The sequence below is a fragment of the Peromyscus eremicus genome, chromosome 11 (assembly GCF_949786415.1).
Source record: "Peromyscus eremicus chromosome 11, PerEre_H2_v1, whole genome shotgun sequence".
Taxonomy (NCBI): Eukaryota; Metazoa; Chordata; class Mammalia; order Rodentia; family Cricetidae; genus Peromyscus; species Peromyscus eremicus.
In genome coordinates, this window is record NC_081427.1 from 47,934,964 (window position 1) to 47,956,922 (window position 21,959).

General features: G+C 38.2%; 1 protein-coding gene across 1 annotated transcript in view; it reads left to right on the top strand.

Annotated features, from left to right (window-relative positions):
* Positions 1-21,959, top strand: part of Cwc27 (CWC27 spliceosome associated cyclophilin) — a 134,440-nt gene that overhangs the window by 69,860 nt on the left and 42,621 nt on the right. Inside the window, exon 6 of the mRNA XM_059276289.1 lies at positions 14,167-14,264. Coding sequence (XP_059132272.1) covers positions 14,167-14,264 — 98 coding nt within the window. The remainder of the gene's footprint in view (positions 1-14,166; positions 14,265-21,959) is intronic.

Sequence of the window (21,959 nt, forward strand, 5' to 3'; positions counted from 1 at the left end):
TATACTGACTGAATAATAATGTAAAATTATTTTAGCTTTGATAGTGCATAATAATCTCACTAGCAGATTAGGATGTGTACATTTCTGGTTAGAAATGTACTTCTGTATGTCCATCTTATCTGCAAGAACCTGACTGATGACAGTTTTGAAGCAACAACTTTGGTCAGATTGCATCCCACTCCTAAAATGTTCGCTTATTCTAAGTTTTCTTTCCCTTGGCAATTTGTTCTTCCACAGTCAACACTAATGTATAGACGTCTAACGTCTATACATTAGCTTTTGATTTTCAAATAAAAAACTTTAGAAAACATCTAAGAACATTATTTACACTAATGAACATTTTCACAGTTTGAAAAAATTGAAGTTTTTGCTGATGATCATTCTTCTTCTTTTGGAACTTGTATCTGGGGTGTGCTCTCCACCATCACATAGCTAATCTCCACTCTAGCTCTGGTTAATGGGAAGCTGGTAGACCCCCAAAGGGGCTTTTTTTTTTTTTAATATATAGAAGCAGGAGAAACATTCTTATGAGTGGTCCGTCATAAACTCACACAGGGAACCAAATATCAACTGTAACTCTGCCAATAAAAAGGTTCCATGATAGGCCTATATGAAACATTTCCTTAGGGATTCCTGAACATATTAACAATCATGAGTTTTTCAAAGAAGTAAAGATAAATTCATTGGTTTTAATATATCTTTCATTGTTAAGAATGTAATCATTTCAGTTTCGCTAAAGAAGTATTTGAATGGAAGTTTATTGAAGAAGAAGAAAAGATGATAAGAAAGAAAGAGAAGCCAGGCAGTGGTGGTGCACACCTTTAATTCCAGCACTCAGGAGGCAGAAGCAGATGGATCTCTGTGAGTTCAAGGTCAACCTGGTCTAAAGAACAAGTTCCACGACAGCCAGGGTTACACAGAGAAACCCTGTCTCCAATAATAATAATAATAATAATAATAATGTGGGGGGAGGAGAAGGAAGGGAGGGGAAGAGAAAAATAAGAGAGAAATGAGATATGGGGAATATGTATCAAAGATACACAAGTAAAAAATCACTGCACAACAGGGAAGGAGAAGAAAGAGAGGGAGGGTCTTTAGACACTGCTAAGAAAATCATGGTTTAAAAAAGATCTTTGTACATCCACATAAACCCACACTCAATCCTTCCACTAATAATTAACTCTAATCCACTATAAATTGGTTGAGATTTTAAAGAAAACCCCACAAACCCTAAAATAAAAATAATAGCAAAGAAACAGTACATGTCATACTTTCTGCATGAAATTTAAGCTGCCTAATGACATGTCAGACCATCATACTTAACTATAGAAGTCCTGATGATCAATATGAAATTTTCTATCCCTTTACTGAAATCATTACTTATTTATTGGTTTACCAACCCCCACTCAGCACTTCAACAGGTTGAAATTTAGGCTCAACACTACAATGTTTAGCCCTACAAATCACTGCACAACTGTATCTAACTATACACTGTCATTTGCTGTTCGGGTATACAATGATAATTATAGTTGAATCAGTCCATGTCTTCATGCAAATAGAATCTCCATAGTCTTTATTTGCCTGTTCTGTCACATAAGATGGGACCTATGCAGTAGCTCCTTGATCTTCATAGAAACCTGAAATACTGGAATTTACTTATTTGCAGTTACAGCTGCAGCTTTCATAGACTATATGAAGTCAAGTTCCCACTTTAAAACTGAAAAACCAGTGGCTGGTAAGATTACAGAAAATTTAATAAAGTCATTATAGACAAGATTGCTTAGCCATTTAGAAACTCATGACATGGAATAAATTATGACTAAAGATAATTTTCAGCCACAGCAAATTTACTTCATGAAGTCAGATAACATGTTTGATTCTTAAATTGGACTGTTTAGACAGAATAGTGATATCTACTATTACTTTGGACATGTTATATCTTGCTGTTGCATTTACTCTTATTCAGTTTGTTTTGAAAGAAATCCAAAATTTGAAAGAACTCTCCCAATGACTGATGACATTTTCTGTCAGATGTCTAGTTTCTGTTTGAAATCCAATGTGATCTTCCATATCAAGGGTGTTAGATTATAAGTGTAAAGGCTACATGCAGGTGCATTTCAATTCCCTCTTTCTTTCTGAATTGTAATATACTTAGGATAGGGGCAGCCTTCTATTTCTGTGTATGTATGTAGCAGATTATAGAGAACATGTAGAACACAGTCTCTCAGGTTGAACTTACATTCTGATAGTGTTTCAGAATGACTTGGCCTAATGTTTTCTGTTAGATGCCTCATAAAATGTATAAGTGTATATACATTTCTTCCTTGCCTTGTTTATTTCTATTTTAATAGGATTATAATAAAAGAAAAGCAGTTTGGTTCCAAGCATTTAATGACAAGAGTTAGAATATGGGAGTCTTCTGATTTTTAGTTTTCTGAAATTTATATATTTTATTTTTGTAACAAATGATATTTCATTCAAGTAGTGAGTCAAACAAAAGAAACTTATCAGTAAGATTTTGAAAATCTATATGCCCATGAAAAATATGCAAAGATTTGAGGGGTTTTGTTTGTTTGTTTGTTTGTTTGTTTGGTTAGTTGGTTAGACTGGAATCCCATTTTGTTGATAGCTGGTTCTAGACTCTGAATACTAATAATAGTAATGTCTGTGTGGAGATGAAAGCCGTTGTCACCATAAGAAGAGTTCTGTGTTGAGTGTGTCTTCTAGGCCAAGCATCATGTGAGGCTTGCTAAGTTCCAATGAATCTTTGTCTTTCTTTCAATCTACTCTTCCCTTCTCATGCTTGGGAAGCTGAGACCACTTGGCCCGTCTCTTTGGTTATCTGATGCCTTACTGCCAGCAGCATAGAATAAGTTTGGAATCACAGTGAGATGTACCTGATTTTGCTTTCTATGTTTATGCATAAGCTACAGCATATTATGGTATTTATGAGTTATGGCAAGTCTATATCTCTGCTCCAGCTGATGCAACCGTAAGTGTAAAAACCATACCAGTACAACTATAGTCTTGATACCTGTGAAGGGCTTTTATTGTAGTGATTCTATGATTTCATCAATAGCCAAGTTATTGTGAACAAATTGACACTGTTATGATTAAAGCAGCAAACTGGAAGTCATAGAGGTTGTACTGTTTGGCTATCAGCCATTTCCATGTGTTGTGAACTCCTCAGATGTTGAAAAATAGCAGGCTTAAGCTAACTTCAAGTGTTCAGTTTCTAATCCAGAGACAGCAGTCTGTAGTGGACTTGTGATTAGCCCTCAGCTTGCTTAATGGAGTCTTAAAGCAAATTTATTTACTGTCTTGTATAAGAAACACTTGTATTTCATTTTTGTTGACTAAAATTCTCTTAAGGACATATCAAAAAAATTAGGGCTTGATAATGTTTTACCATTTTTTATAGATAAATGTTAGTGATGCTTAGTGTTTGAAGATAATATTTATCATTCCATAAGAAAAAAAGAACAGATATAACATTCATGGTACCTGAAGAAAATGAGAGAAGTAGCAGGGGGAAATTAAAACTGAGTGAAAATTTTGCCATTGTAAATTCCTCAGTCTCAAATTCAAAAGTTGCATATTAAAGAAAATGACAGGATTTTTAAAAACTACTTCTATAATATGATGCAAACATCCTGATAAAATGTAATCTTCTTGTTGTATACTATCATTTTAAAATTGCCTATGTAGCTATTTACTCATTGTCTTTAGTTAAAAATGTGCAAGTCTAATCAAACTTTTCCTTTCGTGGGCAGCTCTCAGTTTAGTAGGAAAATGTATTAAGAACTGGGGTATGTGAGTCAGTGTGCAGCTCTGTCTTGACTCATATTGTTTCTACTCTTGTCTGTGTCCAAGGTGAATATTAAATTATTTGACATGTCAGTATTTTCTTAGATGTGAGAACTGAGAAGAAATAATTTAATTCATAATAGGCTTTAATGTCCTAAGGCCAAAAGACTTTAAATAAAATGACCTACATATAACAACTATTTACATTTAAAATTTTGATAATATAGCCCTGAAATATTAATGTATATCTTACCCAGACTGTGTTTGTGATGATAAGACCTAAAGGAAAGGATTAATTGCTTTCTGTGGCCATACAATAATGTTGAGCTTAGACCTCTGATAATAACCCTGCCTATCCACATTCAAATGTTTTGTCTAAGATTTTATAATGCTAACATGGATATTAGGTTGGACCAAAGTCAATGTCTCCTGGTTTTTCCTCAGGCACCATCAACCTTGGTTTTTAGACAGGATCTCTCACTGAAGCTGGAGCTCGCCAGTTAGCATAGGCTGGCTAGCCAGAGAGCTTCAAGCATTTGCCTCTCTCTGCTTCCCCAGTGCCCAAGCACATGTCACCATGCACAGGCTCTCTTGCATTTCTTAGGATCAGACTCAGGTTACCATGGTTGCAAGACAAACAGTGTGCCAACCAAATTACCTCCCTATCCCTGACATTAGTTTCTTTGGTTTGCTTTGCTTTTGAAACATTTTTTTGTTTATTCTTTCAGTGTCTTACACACATATACAAGCACTTTAACACATCTCCCCATTATCCTCTCCCTTCTCATAGTGGACCCCTTCTTCTTTCTAACAGGCCCCTCCTACTTCCTATCTTTCTGTTTGTGTCCCATTGCATCTAATTATGGTTGGTTGCTTACATAAGCATGGGTAGGAGCAGTTTAGCAGTTGCTAACTCAATGAAGAGTATGACTCCCCCACTCAGCAACTGTCACCTTTTCAGAGGGGTTAGGACATCGTGGGCCCCTCCTCTATCCATGATGACTGTTGATGGCTACTTTTGTGCCGTTAACCACCACTTTATCATACTATGGGTGCAGCAACCGTGTCTTATCCAGAAGTCAGCATTTCAAAGCACTTGTTCCCATCCTAAGGCTTGTACATTCTTCCACTCCTCTTCTGCAGTCTTCCCTTGGGGTGATATATAGATGTCCTTATTAGGGCTGAACACTCAACAGTTGCTTAGTCTCAGCACCTTGACCAGTTCTGAATCTCTGCTTAATTACTGCCCACTACAAATAGAAGCCATTCTGACCCAAGTTCAGAGCAGCACTCACCTATGAATATGTGAGTGTAAACATAAATATTTCATGGAGAGTTGTACAATGTGACTATTTAGCAAACGAACAGTAGTAGGTTCTCAACCTTCCTAATATTGTGACCCTTTAATACAGTTCCTCATTTTGTGGTGACCCCAAGATAAAATAATTTTTGTTGCTACTTCGTAACTGTAATTTTGCTACTGTTGTGAATTGCACTGTAAATATCTGTGTTACTCAGTGGTCTTAGGTGACCCTGTGAAAGGGCTATAGAGGTCACAACCCTCACAGATTGAGAACCACTGTCCTTAAGCCTATGGCCTTTCTAGCCATCAGCTTTTTTTTTCCCTTTCATTTTTTTTAATTACAACTAGATTCTTCTCTCATATAATACATCCCAACCACAGTTTCCCCTCCTTCCATTCCACCTAGCTTCTCTCCACCTCTGTTCTCCCCCAGATCCACTCCTGTCCATTTCCTCTTCAGAAAAGATCAGGCCTCCAAGAGACAACAGCCAAATAGGACAAAACAACATACAGTAAGACAAGGCAAAAGCCTTCCTATCCAAGGCTGGACAAGGTAATCCAATAGGAGGAAAAGAGTCTCAAGAGCAGGCAAAAGAGTTAGAGATACACCTGCTCCCATTGTTAGGAGTCCCACAAAAACACTAAGCTAACCGCCGTAACATATATGCAGAGAACCTGGTGCAGACCCATGCAGGCCCCTGCTAGGTGTTCAGTCTCTGAGCCCATGTGAGCCCTGCTTAGTTGATTCAGTGGGACACATTCTTTTGGTGTCCTCCATTCCCTCTGACTCTCATAGTCTTTCCTCACCCTCTTCCATGGGGTTTTCTCATCTCTGAGGGGACGGATCCAACGGAGACCTCCAATTTAGCCATGAGTTTTTAACCAGGTTTACTATACCAGATATGAGTTCAAGCAGGCCTCAGATTCAACCAGAGAGCAGTTAATTACCCCATAAGAGTCATGCCACTATTATACCAGTGACCACACCTTGTCTGGCAGGTTGGTATTCATAGCTGGGCAAAAACCATTGAATTTATTTTTCCCCTAGCAGGTGGGAAGGGAGCTTCCATTTCAGTTTCAGTTGATTTGTCTGTGTCCTCCAGACAAAGTGTGTGGTGCCTTCAGCAGTGGCATATTCTCATCTAATTCTGGTGGAAAACCAGGAGCAATGGTAGTCGCCTGCATTGTTCTAGGGGCCTCTGGAATATCCCTAAGCAACAACTCCTACAAAGGTATCTCGGCTGGCACTGAGATCTTTGCTTAATATCTTATGGCTTCTGGGAGGGGCATTATCTACCCATTCAAAGTATCTCCTTCAAACTCTATATTTTAATAATATTTTACAGTTAGCATATAACATAGTTGCTTTTTCATATATATCCTTAGCACTCTAATTGAGCTACCTTCATAACCCTCACATTAGTTTTAAAAGAAAAAAAAATCAGTGGCAGAGTTGATCTTAGTATGATATTCAGTATCATTTTATCATTTCTTTTAAAAATCGTAATCCATTAAGTTGCTGCTATAATTTAACATTCATGAATTGGTTGTGACATATTTTGATAATAGACACAGTTTTCTTCTGAATACATGGTAGTGTATTTTTTCATATTAGTCCTTAATTTTTTTGTACTAACCTTCTTGAAATAGTCTGTTCTGAACAGAGCCACAGCTTAAGTGCCAGTTTTTCCATGGAGCCTGGAAATGAAGATTTTAGTAAACAGCAATAGTAAAATAACACTATTTTAAGTCCCAGAAATGGCATGAACAAAGGGTATGTGTGCCAAAGCTTCAATTTTGCCAAGATACTGATGACTAGTATGTTTTGACTGAAATGTAGAGTAACTGTATAGTCTCCGGGAAGATAAAGTAGAAAATGTGTTGTGAAGTTAGCTCATGAGAGGACTTAAACACTGGAGAAAGAAGTAGGTGCGTGGTTCAGTGGGCTTTATGGACAGAAGTGCACAGTTCAGCGGGCTTTATGTAAAGCTCAGGTGACTAGAGTTGTAGAGTTTGGCACCTAAGTAAAGCAAAGCTCAAGCTAGACAGACAGGAAGACGCTGTGATGAAAAAGGAAGGGTGTGGTAAGGCAGGAACTGTGTGAGACCCAAACAGGAACAATCCGCCTTGCAAGTCAACGGGAGACCAATACAGGAAAATAGACCTCACTGGCTAAGGGTTCTGTTTCCAGTTAAGACAGTTAAGAATAAGGTTGTATTTGTCCTGTGTAGCTTAGAGTTTCTGTTTGTAGTTCCTGTTTGTCCTGTGTTAGTAAGTCCTTGCAAGTTATTGTTTCTATTTGTAGTTAAGAATAAGTTCTTGTTTCTTAGATCCGTTGTAAACTGCAAACATGTTTTCCTCCACTAAACTTGCATCCCCGTTCACACAATGTACATCCTTCGTCTTGTTCCTTCCCTTTCACTGTAGTTTTCTAACAGTGTCTACCAGCCGACTCTCTTCCCCTGTGAACACTTCATCTCTCCTATAGAGAGGACCTCAAGAGGCCAGCAGGCACTGCTCTCTCAAATCCCAACTTGGGGCGAGACAGTCAGTTGGCCAGTCCCAGGTGCATCCCCTGTAGCTTGCTTTAATCAGACAGTCATGGATTTGGTCTTCTCTCCTTGCAATTCTCATGCTGAGAATTCTCAACTGAGGCCAGAAAGTGAGCCTGACACCAGGTTCTGGTGACTTTATCAGAAATAGGACAGAGGATTTTTATGTTTGTTGTAAGACAAGGTCTCTTTGAGTAGCCCAGGCTAACCTAGAAACTCACTATGTAAAGCAGGCTGCCCTGGAACTCAAACTCAGAAAGATCCACTTGCCTCTGCCTCCTGAATGCTAAGATTAAAGATATCCATCACCTTGCCTGGCTCACATCAAGCTTTTTCCTGTGTTCCACGGACAGAAGTCATTTGTCAGGTGTGTAGAGCAAGCACCCTTACCTGCTGAATCAATTAACCTTTTCCCTTTTTTGTTTCTTTTCTTATTTTAGAACTTCCCATACCCTTTTACTATCTGCTTTTCTCTAGATTTAAGCCTACTGTTTGGTGCCTCTTCATTCTGGCTTCACATGGCATGTTCCTAACTATTGTTAGGGTCCTGTTCACGTGCCTCTCCTTCAAAGTCATCTCTTACTTAACCTGCAGTAATCCTTCTTTCACTAAATTCCTACATGCTTCAGTGATTTCTTTGTTATTATTTTTTTTTTTTTTGAGACAGGGATTCTCTGTGTAGTTTTGGTGCCTGTCTTGGATCTCACTCTGTAGACCAGGCTGGCCTCGAACTCACAGAGATCCACCTGGTTCTGCCTCCCAAGTGCTGGGATTAAAGGCGTGCACCACCACCGCCCGGCTTCTTTGTAATTTTTATCATGTACTGTTTTCATTGTTGGTGGACAAGGTTTCTGTTCTTCTCTGCAGTTGAAGCTCCTTGAAGAGTGTGTGTAGGTGTTAGTGTGCTAACATAGAAAGAACATAGACTGGGATTTACAGTTTCTAATTCCCTCAGTGGATGGTGGTATGACTACAGGCAAGATTTGTGTTTACTCTCCTTATACTCAGCCTCTGACCTACACTCTGCCTGTATTATAGGATATTAAGAAGACTAAGTCATGAGTGAAGTAACCGAAGTGAAGAATTGATTGAAGTTAGGTTCCCATCTCTTCTTGCTTATCTTGGTATCTGTGCCTGTATCGGGAGTGGTATGTGCAAATATTAGAAATTGTTGACCAAGTTGGTAATCTCTAGTAAAAAGGAAAGTAGTGTAGATTTACTACATTAAAATGTATACATAATGCAGTACAGAACTATTTATTGGTTAATAGTGTTGTATTCAAGCTGTATTAAAATTCAGATGAATACATAATTAAAAACATACCCAATTAGAAAAAATCTTATCTTAGACTTTATAACAGCAGAAGCCATTTATAAAGTTGCTTTCTCTTATTAGTCTAACAGAAAGTGGGCTTTGAAGAGGCTAAGGACCTTTTTTAGACCCTGAAGCAGGCCCATAGTTTTGGCAGTACATGCTGACATATACTTCAAGATTATAATTTTCATTTTTGTTTTAACAGATTTAAATATATTTTTGTGCCAGTGGATAGGAGAATTATGTTCTAGAGAATGTAAGACTGGGAATCCCTAAAATTAGCTTGTGATTTAAAGATTAATTTTTAAAGTTATACTTCATTCCAAGAGTATGGATTCCACAAGCCTTGACAAATGTGGTATTTTACTAGTCTGAAAGATTTTTACAACATTGGAAACCCTCAATCACTTGAAAATTTTCACACAGTGAGCAATTTTTAATAATAATATATATATATATATATATCTACCCTCCTGTCTCACTTTGTCCTTTTTGAGTTTTTTTGTCATTTTTGTTCAGTTTATGCCACATTACATCAACAAGATATCTAAATCTGTTACTATTTAGGGATAGATTTTTACTTTTTGCACTCTCAAAATTATGAACAAAATTAAACTCCGTATATACCAGGGGTGGCTTTCATTTAAAATAAACAATGACAAAATATTCCCGGATGATAAACAGCTCTAAGCAATAGTGCTGTTTTGAATATCTGCCTTACACACCTAACAGGTATTTTTATTGAATATGTATTGTGTGTTCAATATCTTATAACCTTTCTCAACTGTAGAGTGGGACGACTGAGTCTCGGAGAAATTAAATAACTTTTAAAGTCACTTCTCAGCTGATTATTGATAGAGTTGACTTTTAAATCCAGACTGCTTAATCCAAGTTCATTTTTTTAGTTAACTGTCTTCTTTTCTGGTGCAGTAGTGGCTTACATGGTGTGAACTTTCTTAGCCTCATTCTTTATATACTTATAATTATTCTCAGAGCTGACATATCTGGCCTAGAAATGCAGCATTTGCTCTTCAACCCACAAAATAATCTGTACCTCAGAGATCTTAGTTTTCAAGAAACATCCTCAATGCGACTGAGTTACTTACCCAAATGAAAACTAGCATGATAAAAGGCTGGAGTACTTAGCAGGTGGAGGAGAGACTTGGTTAGTGTTCCTTGTGCAGTGATTGCACAGTTCAGTTATACTTCATGCTGGGACTTCTAGCATTTGTGTCCCCAAGCTTCAAGAAAGAAGTGATTGTGTTATCTGAGGTGTGTCTAAGAGCCTGAAGTTCGCATTGATGGAGAGTGCCAAGAGGAAGTGTTGTATGTGTAATATGTACTTTAACGCTAACCCAGTGAAAACAAAGAGCAGTCCTAGAGAAGTTTTAAGTCTTCTCTCCAGATAGGTAATGGTTCCACCATCAGGTACATGAAAAAACAGACTTGTCCGAAGAAGTGATGGCATCTGCTTCATATGTGAGAGTGTGTGAGTGAGTCTATTGAAACATCTGACCTGCTGTCCATCTAGATCAGAGTCCTTGGAATGTGGCCAGGCAGAATTGCAATATTCCTTAAGAATAAAGTACATATCAGATTGTGAAGACTTAGTACAAAATATGTAAAAATACCTTGGATATAATTTAATATTTTTTACATGTTGAAATAAAAATATCTTGAATATAATTAAAGATTTTCTTTTTAAATTTTTATAATCTTTAAGTGCTTATGTTATATCTTATATTTCTTTCATGCAGCATTCTCTGACTCTATTTGGAGATGTGTAATACTTAGAAAGGTAGGGCCAAACTCAAGGCAAAGCATCCACACTAGATTTGAAAATAGCTGTATAGTAATAATAGTTGATATGAGATTAAAGTGTCACTACAGAGGCGATATATGACTATTTAGAGAATAACTCTAACAATTTCGAGTTAAGAGAAGGAATAACCAAGACAAAGAGAATTGGGAAATCTTGTCTCCAGAATGCTGAAAAGTCTGACTCAGGTAGAATTTCAGGAAGGAAGTAGTTAATATCTTTGAATGACAGTGAGACCATCTGGAAAGAGGAGATCTGAACATAGGTCATTGAATTTGGTTGGTGTAGAAACAGTTTCAGGAGACTGTAAGAGGGGTAGATTGCAATAGATTGTGAAGCAGACTGTATAAACTGCTCTTTCCAGGATGGAGTCCATTTGTAAAGATAATAATCACTTGATTCCAGCAGACTGTGGAGAAATTTGAGTTTGTTTGTTTGCTGAATGAAAAGATTAGTGAGTAAGAGTGCTTGATTGTAAAGGAGGAAAGATCATTTCTATAGTAGAATGCTAAACATTGGCTCTCAAACCTCAGTGCGTACTGGAGTTATCAGGGGCAATTATTACAATGGCAAATCCCCAGGCAGCATCTCATGTCAAAGGTTACCCTTTTCTGTAGAGGTTTGTCTCTTAGAACAGGCCCCTGAAGGGATAGGCGAGAACTTGAACCATATTCAGTTTATTCCAAGCAGTTATGTCATATCCACCGGGTCAGGTGATTCAAGAAAATTAGAGTTCTGATGAGGACTGTAGTACAATGACTGTCCATATAGTATCCAGAATTACTATGATGTCAAAGGGGTTACTATGGGTAGACCAGAAAGTGGAAGTGGCTTTGATGATTTTAAGAGTGACTGCAAGCTCAGTAGAGATGAAAGACTGAAAACATTTAAGAGGTCGTGAACTTAGATCAGAGAGGGTAGTTTTAGATTTTATCTTGAAAGCGAGTGAACACCAAATTGGGCGTTTGCATAGAAGGTTGAAATAACTGAAGCATGCATGTGTTAAGGCCTTTCAGTTTGATAAACCTAGTTCGTGTTAATAAGTACTATGAGAGGACTCAGGACCAACAGGAAGCTGTATACACAGAGGTGTCCATCCTTTTCTTATGGTGATGCAACATGATCATCTGCAAAGTTCATACTCAAGAACTGTGAAATTACATTACAAAAATAAACTGCAGGAATCTCCTAATGTTTTAAGTGGCTTTGTGTTGGGCTGCAGTCATAGCTGCCATTGTCACATGGGGCTGCCGGTTGGATGTACCTGCAAAGTAGGGTCGGTGTACAACTATCTAGACTTCAGGTTGTCTTGAATAACTTGAGAGGTCAGGGTGTGGTATCTGTTTGAGATTCCATTCTTCTGTGAGCATCCTTGATACAGTCTGGTTTTCCTGTAATAGAATGAATATTTGTCTTTTAAGGATATAGTATCCCTGACTTTAACTAGGCACAATTGACTCTAAGGGTTTGTGTTAGTTATTACAGATAGATAGATAGATAGATAGATAGATAGATAGATAGATAGATAGATAGATAGATAGACAGATAGATAGACAGATAGTCCGACCCACAGATAGATATAGGTATATATACATACATATCTTTATATATTCTTTTGCAGCTTATGGTTTTCAGTGCTAAAAGGCCAAACAGCCTAATAGCTTTGGCAAGAGTCCCACTTTAGCTGTGTTACCTGGTGAATATCAGTGTTGAAAGCATGATTAAAAGACAGATTATGTCGCCGGGCGACAGTGGCGCACACCTTTAATCCCAGCACTCAGGAGGCAGAGCCAGGCAGATCTCTGTGAGTTCGAGGCCAGCCTAGTCTTCAGAGCAAGATCCAGGACAAGCACCAAACTACACAGGGAAACCTTGTCTCAAAAAACCAGAGGGGGGAGGAGAGGGAAATGGGGAGGAGGAGGATGGAGAGGGAGAGGGAGGGAGAGAGGGAGGGAGAGAGAGAGAGAGAGAGAGAGAGAGAGAGAGAGAGAGAGAGAGAGAGAGAATGAGAATGTCTTGAAACAGGAAGCCAAAGATAAATTGGAGTAACAAAATGGAAGTAAATTTGAATCTTCTGCCCTAAAACTGTGTTTCAGGAACAAGTCACTTAGGTAATGACTTGTAAATTAGCATTTGCTTTTAATACATGACACAGCATGTTAATTATCAGAATGTTTTGACCTAGAAGTTTTCACAAGAGAGGCAATTCCATGCCAACTGTGGCATTAGATGAGTTTTAAAACGTTGGAGTGGAGGAGTTACATCAGAACAGGGCCTCACTTTGTTAGCCCAGGCTCCCCTGGAACTCACCATACATCTTAGACATGCCTTAAACTCTCAGTATTCCACCTGCTTCAGCCTCCCAAGTGCTGAGAGAACTTAATGAGCAAACTGTGTAGGGCTAAAAATCAAATGAATTCTTAGAAGTTTACCTGTACAACTACCATGGAATAACTGCTTAATAAATGGTAGTTAGTGGTACAACTTCAGTAAGTTGAAAAGTTTGGAAGTCAAACTGGATTATGTATATCCAGATTTGATGAACAGTACTTACTCAGAATCCTTTTTGTGTGCCAGGTATAGTGGTGCATGCCCATACACAGGAGGAGGAAGTGGGGGATTTTGTGTTCAAAGCCATCCTGAGCTGTGTAGCCAGTTCCGCGCCAATCTGGGATACCTACAAAGACCCTCTCTTCAAAAACATGTATTTTTAAATTTTATTTTAACACAGGAGCCTTGCTCATTGAGACTAGTGTTAAACTCACTAGTAAATTAGAGAAACAGCAGGCTAGTTTTCACTTACTCTATTAGTTACTTTTCTGTTGCTCTGGGAAAACACCATGACCAAGGCACTGTATAGAAGGGTTTCTTTGGGGCTTATGGCTCCAGGGATCTAAGAATCTACCAGCGTCACATTGGGGACGTGCAGCAGCAGGCAGACGTGGCTGCAGGAACTCACATCTCAAAACAGCGAACAGGAAACCAAGAGGGCAGACATGAAATGGCGCGATTCTGAACTCTCAAAGCCTGTATCCAGTGACATTCTTCCTCAAGCAAGCCTACATCTCCTGAGCCAAAGAGCACCACCAGCCAGACACCAATCATTCTATTGCCTGAGGCTATAGGGAATGTCTCATTCAAACTGCCACTTTTGATGTTTAGTATATTTGAGAAGGAAAATATTTATAGGTGCTTAGACTGTTACCGTGAAAAATGACAACTTAGGAGCAAGCTGTCCACAAATGCATGTACATAGCAGAAAACTAATTATGTTCCTTTGATTTATACCTACAAATAAACAGTTGTGTCTTTGCTAACCCTGTTTTCCTGTCGGCATATTATAAACTCACGTATCTTCTTTGCTTTACAGTGAAGAGCTCAGAAAAGAAGCAAGGCAACTGAAGCGGGAACTCTTAGCCGCGAAACAGAAAAAGGAGACTGCAGCAAAAGCAGAGAGAGGGAGTGAAGGTAAGGGCTCTGGCGGGTCACATCATCTTTTATTTAAGGGTGTGTGTGTGTGTGTGTGTGTGTGTGTGTGTGTGTATTTGTGCATATTTGCATGTGCACTGACTGAGGTGCACACATGGAAGGCAGTATTAGAAGTTAGAGGACAAGTTCAGATCTTAGCTTCAGCTTGTTTGAGGTATTGTCTCTTGTTGTTCACCACTGTGTTCTTTGGGCCAGCAGGCCATGGAGCTTCCAGGGATTCTCCTTGTCTCTGTCTCTCATTTCACCATACAAACACTGGAAATGCAGACGAGCACCACCATATCTGGCTTTATGTGGCTCCAGGGGATGCTAATTTAGGTCTTCATACTTGTGATAAACACTTTACCTGCTGAGCCATCCCACCCATCCTATTTATGTCTGGTTTTCCTCTACAATAAGACGTAGAAAACCTAATACATTTAAAGGTCATCAAAACAGTACTCTACTATTATACAGGTTTCTATATTCTATGAGTCACTGTGTTTTTTCCTTAAAAAAAGGAGAAAAGACCAGCTTCAGAGAAAGCTAGTCCACTTTACTAAAATCTTTGTAACTATTTCACAATAAAGCATGTAATGTTCAGTTTCCAGAATTACTTCTTGGAACCCTTAAATCTGTTTTCTTTTTTTGTAATCATGTGTTATATTCTAACTTCCCATTTTAGCATAATCATAAGTCTTGTCCAGTCGCCTCTAAAGTGTGTAGTAAATTTGCAGTGTGACATGTTACTTTGTGCAGACAGCGTCATCCTCATGCTTTTGTAAAGCACAGAGTGTTTTCATCTGTTAGACTGTGAAGTGGTTATTGGAGTTCTGCTTAAGAAAATAATATGCATCATGTATCTAGCCTTAAAGAATATATGTGCCAATACAAGACAGTAGTATATCAATTGCAGAACGTATCGTTGTAGGCAGTAAAGCAGTACCCTATAGCTGCTTAAAAGATGTAATTCAGAGAATATTTATACTGTATCTCCCAATGGCTTAAAATAAAGGCAGGCCCTTGATGAAAAATTCAAGTCACGGGAGTACATATTTGAGTAAGTTGCTAAAACTTTAAATCATCCATAATAGCCCAAATTGTAAAGGAAAAGATGAATTTATTCATAACTAGCTCATGTAGTTAAAATATAATCCAGAGTGGGAATAAGCTGTATTGGCAGTATAGATGTGACATAAATTTAGTAAGGATTATTTTATATGTAATTCTCCCAAGGGATTGTTTCTTATATTAAAACCATGTTAAATATATATGATAGCATTTCTGTTGGACTAGAAAGGTGTTTTGCTTAAGTATGTTATTCATTTTTTAGCTAATAATTATGAGTCCCCACATGTTTCAAAATCTGCTAGAGCATGGTATGGGGTTGGCAGTAGGGTGGATCCTGCTCTGTAGCTCAAGGCCTAGAAGGAGAAGAGAAGGGCAGCAGATGCCCACTGTGCTGGTGCTGTTATACGACCTCACCAGATGTGTGGTGAACATCTGTCTGATTTTGAGACACCAAGTATAACTTGGGAGAGGAAGCCTGGACTTCGTTACAAATGAGAGGACTCTTTAGACTGTGGTTTGGTGTATATGTAAATGAAAAGAAGCCATGTTAAAGTCTTTGTGTCATAATTACAGATTTGTTTTGGTGATGATTTTCAGCATTTTAATTTTCCTTAAATCATGTAGAAATAATTGGACTTGTCCTAAATCTGGATGATAAAACTAGCTTCCAAAAATGTGGGTTTAGTTGTTTGCTGATGTCATCGTGTTTTCTAGTCTTTTAGAGTGATCTGTTTTTAAAAATTGTTTTATTTTGAAATTATTTTAAAGCATATTTACTTGATTTCTAATGACCTTGAACACTTTTTTCAGTTTGTTTATATTAGTGTGTGTGTGTGTGTGTGTGTGTGTGTGTGTGTGTGTGTGTATGCATATGCTCATATTCCCTGCAGGTGTGCAGGTACCACAGAGGGCAAAGGGGGCATTGGATGCCCTGGATCTGGAGTTACAAGTGGTTGTGAGCTATTTGGTGTGGTGCTGGGAACCAAACACTGAGAAGGGGTCCTCTGGAAGGGCAGTAAGTTCTGCTGAGACATCTCTCCAGCCACAGGAATCGTAACTTTGAGATATCTTTGCTAGTAGTATTTCAATAGTTAAGTGGGCTATTTTGTTTTTTTCTTTTTTTTTAAAGATTTATTTCTGTATTTTATGTTGATGGGTGTTTTGTCAGTACAGCAGTACCCTCTTTTATTATCACTGTGTGTGCTGTGTGTGTACTTTGATGCAGCCTTTCCTGGAACCTACTTATGATGTACATTATAGATTACCTTTTCCTTGGAATTGGGTATCCTCTAAACCTACTTGGAACTTTTAAAATTGGCATGTATTGGTGGAATGATAATAGAAAAATGATTATTCTGAAAGATTAGTGAATTTCAGAAAACACACTTTATATTTGAAGAAAAGTGTTGCTATGCAATTTTTAAGCAAATGGAACTTCTTCCTGTGATTGTAAATGATACCACAAGCCATCTTACAATACAAGGTTATAGAAACAAAGTAGAATTTGAATATTCTTCAGTATGTTAGAACTCAGCTAGCCTTCCCAGACAACAGATATTTCAAGGTTAAAACTACATGAACTCTAGGAAGAAATCCAGAGGATCTTGTGTGTGTTTCTGTATAGTAAGGTACACAATGAAAAGAAGCTGGACAGTGTTATTTGACCTTGGCTTTGTAGAGTTATATGAAAGTTGAGCTAAATATTCTGATGAACCTATTCAGGAAAGATTTGTGATTGAGCTGTGTGGCTGTATGTCTGGCTTTTGTAAAGCATCTTACTTCAGTCCAAGACAAAGTTATCTGAGTGTTATGGGAACTGGGTGATTTGTTCTTTTGAACATGTCAGCTGTATATCATAGTTTAATTCACTAATAAACTTAAATAAGTAATAGTCTAAAGCCTTCAGATAATTTTGAATGACACATTTTTATGTACTATAGATCTGTCTTCCATGTGAATTTTCACTAGTGCATGTTACTGTGCCTGTTGGTCTGGAGAGACCAAAAATACATTAACTGTGGTAATTCTGATTTAATAGTAATTCTGGTTATAATACTTCATGCTTTATGTAGTAGCACTAGTCACTATAAGAATATTTGGGGGCTAGCAAGAAAGCTCAGCAGGTAATGGCACTTCCTGCACAAGCCTGGATGTAAATCCAGTCCCCAGAATCCTTGTCAGGGTAGATGAAGGGTATGAACTAGTTCCACTGAGTTACCCTACGACATCATACACACTGCAGCCCAAAGGTGCGTGAATGTCCTCACACACAGTCACAGACACACACACTAAGAATGTTTTAAGTTTTAAAAGAAAATTCTGTAATATATAGTCTCAAAATAAGTAAGGAAATAGGAAAATTCCTACTTTCAGTTACTAGCAGGGAAAATGTTTAAGCCTCAGTTTTCTTATTGTAAATCTAGGGATATACACCTTATATACCCTTCGAGCTTCTTATTATTAAGAAAACTTTTAATAAAATTACATTACCACGTTAAAAATAATAATTTTAAATTTGCAAGAAGAAAAACATAGAGCTATTCCTGCTTTCTTTTTGTTTCCTGCCTAAAACCTACAAACTGAAAGTATGAGTTTTAGTACTTGTTAATATTATGTGAAGCCCACGGTTGATACGGCCATTCTTAAACATGTTATAAAACCCTTTAAACAGACTTCCTTTTCATGTTTGTCCGTCATATTTATAAAGATACTCTGTTTCAAAGTGTGAATGTATATACCTTCTTAAGTGTCCAATGACAATAATGTCCTGGTCTTTTGAATGCATCCAGCAAGTGTGGTCATGTGCTGATGACAGACACTTCCTTTTAGGGTATGATAGTTGAATTAAAACACACTTGGGAAGAAACATGAAAGACCAAGAAAGCCTTGCATCCTAATACTTGTGCATTAAAATACTAGTTTGAGTCTTACATGAATGGACGTTCCCCCATTAAGCCAGGTATTCTCATGGATGTGATGTTTACTTCAGGGTATGGCCATCTTAGGAAACCTTTGACTAGGGTTTAATTACTATTCCTCTGGGTTTATAATCTTTATCTAGTTTCCTAATCCAGATTCATGTTAATAACTGATGACTTCAGCTTAGTCATTTTAAATCTGTTCTATCACACTAGGCAAGTTACTCTGAAATCTGACCTCATGCTATTCTTTCCTTATAGAGATAAATAAGCTTTGCCATCCCTTGAGCCATACAGTCTTATCAGTTAATAGACATAAGTACACTTAAGAAGAAACACATCGCCGGGCCGTGGTGGCGCACGCCTTTAATCCCAGCACTCGGGAGGCAGAGCTAGGCGGATCTCTGTGAGTTCGAGGCCAGCCTGGGCTACCAAGTGAGATCCAGGAAAGGCGCAAAGCTACACAGAGAAACCTGTCTCGAAAAACCAAAAAAAAAAAAAAAAAGAAGAAGAAACACATCATTTTGTCACTTGTCTTCTATTTACTTTTAATTTTTGTTACATTCATGAATGTGTGTGCGCACACATGCATGGGTACAAACATACCACAAAACATGCTTGTTGGTCAGAGGACAACTTGAAGGAATTGGTTCTCTCTTTCTACAATGTGAGTCCTGGAGATCAAACTCATGTCGTTGGACTTGGTTGCAGCCATCTCACTGGCCTGTTTACTTTTGAAAGACTGCAGACAATACGTAAGTGAATGCTTCAGTAAGTAAAAGAAATCAAATGTCAAGGAATAAAACCATAAGTACAGTTAAGATTTTCATAATAGTGTGAGATTGGACCTTGCAAAATTGAAAATAGTTCCTTTTCTTAGTTGATTACAGAATCTGCAGTAGATTCTTAGAGCAAACACCCCAGTTTAGGTAAACAAGGGACACGGTGTTTGGTTTAGATACCAGCAACGTCAAAAGAGATTTACTGCAGGACACTCTTGTTTATAGCTGTGGGATCTCGTAAGTCCCACTGTAAGTCACCCTGCCTTGTGCACAGGATTACTGTGGGAGGTAATAAATTTAAAATAAGATTGATAATTAATGGGTGATAAAGTTGGCTCCTTGTGTTGTCTCTTTCAAGTTCTTTAATAAAATATATAATCCTCTTCATTAAATTATGTCTAAATCCTTTCTGGGTTTTTTTTAAGTTTCTCCATCTTAGAACTAGTAACAAACTGAACATAGTCCCATAGAGGTACAGGTTTGGACATATCTTTAATCAGCTTTAAGGAGATAAGGTGTCAGAGCCTTCTTGACGTTCTGAGCAGACAATCCCTGCTCTGTGATTCTTGCCAGAAGTGAGAGGAGAGAGAGGCAATCTGAGCCTATAAATCAAGGAAGAATTCCAAAGCCTCTTAAGGAAATACACCTCCAAGGTGCAGAGCACCTCTGAGCACACCAGGCCATTTGAAGTTGCTTCTGACTGTCTCCTAGTACTGCATTAATCAGATGAGGAGCCCCTCACTGAGTTGTGACAGTCTGTAGTATTTAACTACTTACCATCTATCTGACATAGGATGTTAAACTAGCTTCACCTTGGTTTTTATGAGAAACAAAACCCCCCATGGAATGTTTGCTCCCTGCTAACCTAACAGCACACATGGTGAGTTCTCCGAGCAAACTGTTCCTTTCCCTAGCTTTTCACACTCTCCAGGCCCTGCTGAGTCATTTCCCCAACCCCTTAGGGGCCAAAAGTTCCAGAATCCCCTTTCTTCAATAGTTACCTCCTAATTTAGATGTGAATTTTAACTTTATTTTAATGAAAGGTGAAGTGTATTTGTGTTTGATTCATAGATACCCTTCCAGGCCAACAGTCACTCTGTTTCTTCTCACTTAAGGTTCAAAACAGTTTAAAAAGTAATGAAAATGTGGGCCCTTGTATCTAAAAGGGTGAATGTGCCCTGTTAGGCTTTCTGTGGCTGTGATAAAATACATAACCAGATGCAACTTTGGAAGGAAAGGGTTTATTTCATCTTACGCTTTGGCATCACAGTCCATCATCAAAGAAAGTCAGGGCATGAGCTGACATGGGCAGGAAACTGGAGCAGAGGCCATGGGGGAACACTGCTTACTGCCCTGCTCCTCATGGTTTGCTCATTCTGCTTTCGTACAGCACTCAGAACCACCAGCCCCTCAGTGGCACCACCCACATTGAGCTAAGGCCCTCTCACATCTATCATTCATCAAGGAAATGCCCCACAGGCTTGCCCATAGGCCAGTCAGGTGGGGGCATTTTCTCAGTTGAAGTTTCTTCTTCTAAAAGAATTCTACCTTTGTGGTGATATTTGATTTGTGCTGAAATGTGGTGCTATTTTATTTGTGCTTTAATAAATAAAGCTTGCCTGGAGATCTGAGGAAATAGCAAGCCATTTTAAGTTAACAAAGAAGTCGGGCAGTGGCAACACACGTTCTTAATCCTATCACTTAGCAGGCAGGATCTCTGTGTGTTCAAGGCCACACTGGAAACAGAGCCAGGTGTGGTGGCACATGCCTTAAAATTCCAACATTAGTTAACCATGGAGGTCTGGAGGTCTGTATGGACAGACAAGAAGTGTCAGAGCTGAGCAGAAAGAAGTGATGTAGCTGGACAGAGAGAGCAAATCAGATGGCAGAACAGCAAGGCATATATGCGTGGATAAACAGGAAGTCACAGCGTTTGGAAGCTGCAGAGTTGGTGAGGTGAGGTTGGCTAGTGGCTTTCCCTATTTCCCTGATCTCTAAGGCTTTCTCCCCTATATTTGGCTCTGTGTTTTTTATTTAATAAGACCATTTAGAAATTCATCTACATACCTTGTGTAAAGTAGAGATAAAACTAGCTTAACATAGTGTGTGATTGTATCTCAGTTATTTTTTAAGGAGTAAATTAGCAAACAGAAAGTCAGAGCAGGGGCTGCCCTGTGGATCTTTCTAGCCAACTACTTTGTGTGTGTCTTTGTTTTTAATTCTGTCACTAAAAGCCATACTGCCAGTGTGGAGTATGCTTCTAACACATGGGACGAAGTAATGTGTTCAGTAAAAGTCTTTAGCAGATGTCAAGATGTGTATGCCAGTGGTTATATAAAGAATCAAATCTTTTGGTAACATAAGTGAGAGACCCTCTGTGAGTCCATGGTTCTTGGGGACAGCCATGTCATATAAGCAAATCACTGGTTACAGACTTCTTCCTGATATTCCTAGAATGAAAGAATGCTGCTCCTTTGGATATTAAAAGTTGGAAGGTAACTTTTTTTTGATGAGAAGTCTGGAGAGGAAATGAATAAATAAATGTATAAGTGAGCAAAAAAATTGAAGTATCATGACAAATATTGTGACTCTTAGCTGTAAGGCCAGCAGGCAGGAAGCTGAGGAAGGAAGGTCTGGAGTTCCAAACCATTCTAAGCTTCATAATCAGAACCTATTTCAGAAAAATAAGTAAATGAATCAAATTAAGTAACATATTCTTTATAGGACACTAGAATTGTAGAAGAGCATAAATATAAAAAATCATCCATATAATCCTGTTGACCAATACAACCGTGGTTAATATGTAATACTTGTTTTCCCAGATTTTGTCTTAATGACAGAAACATCATACTTTTGCCCTAGTAATGCGATTTTCTTATAATCTGTAACATGCTTTTTTTAAAAAATCTTTTTATTGAAACTGA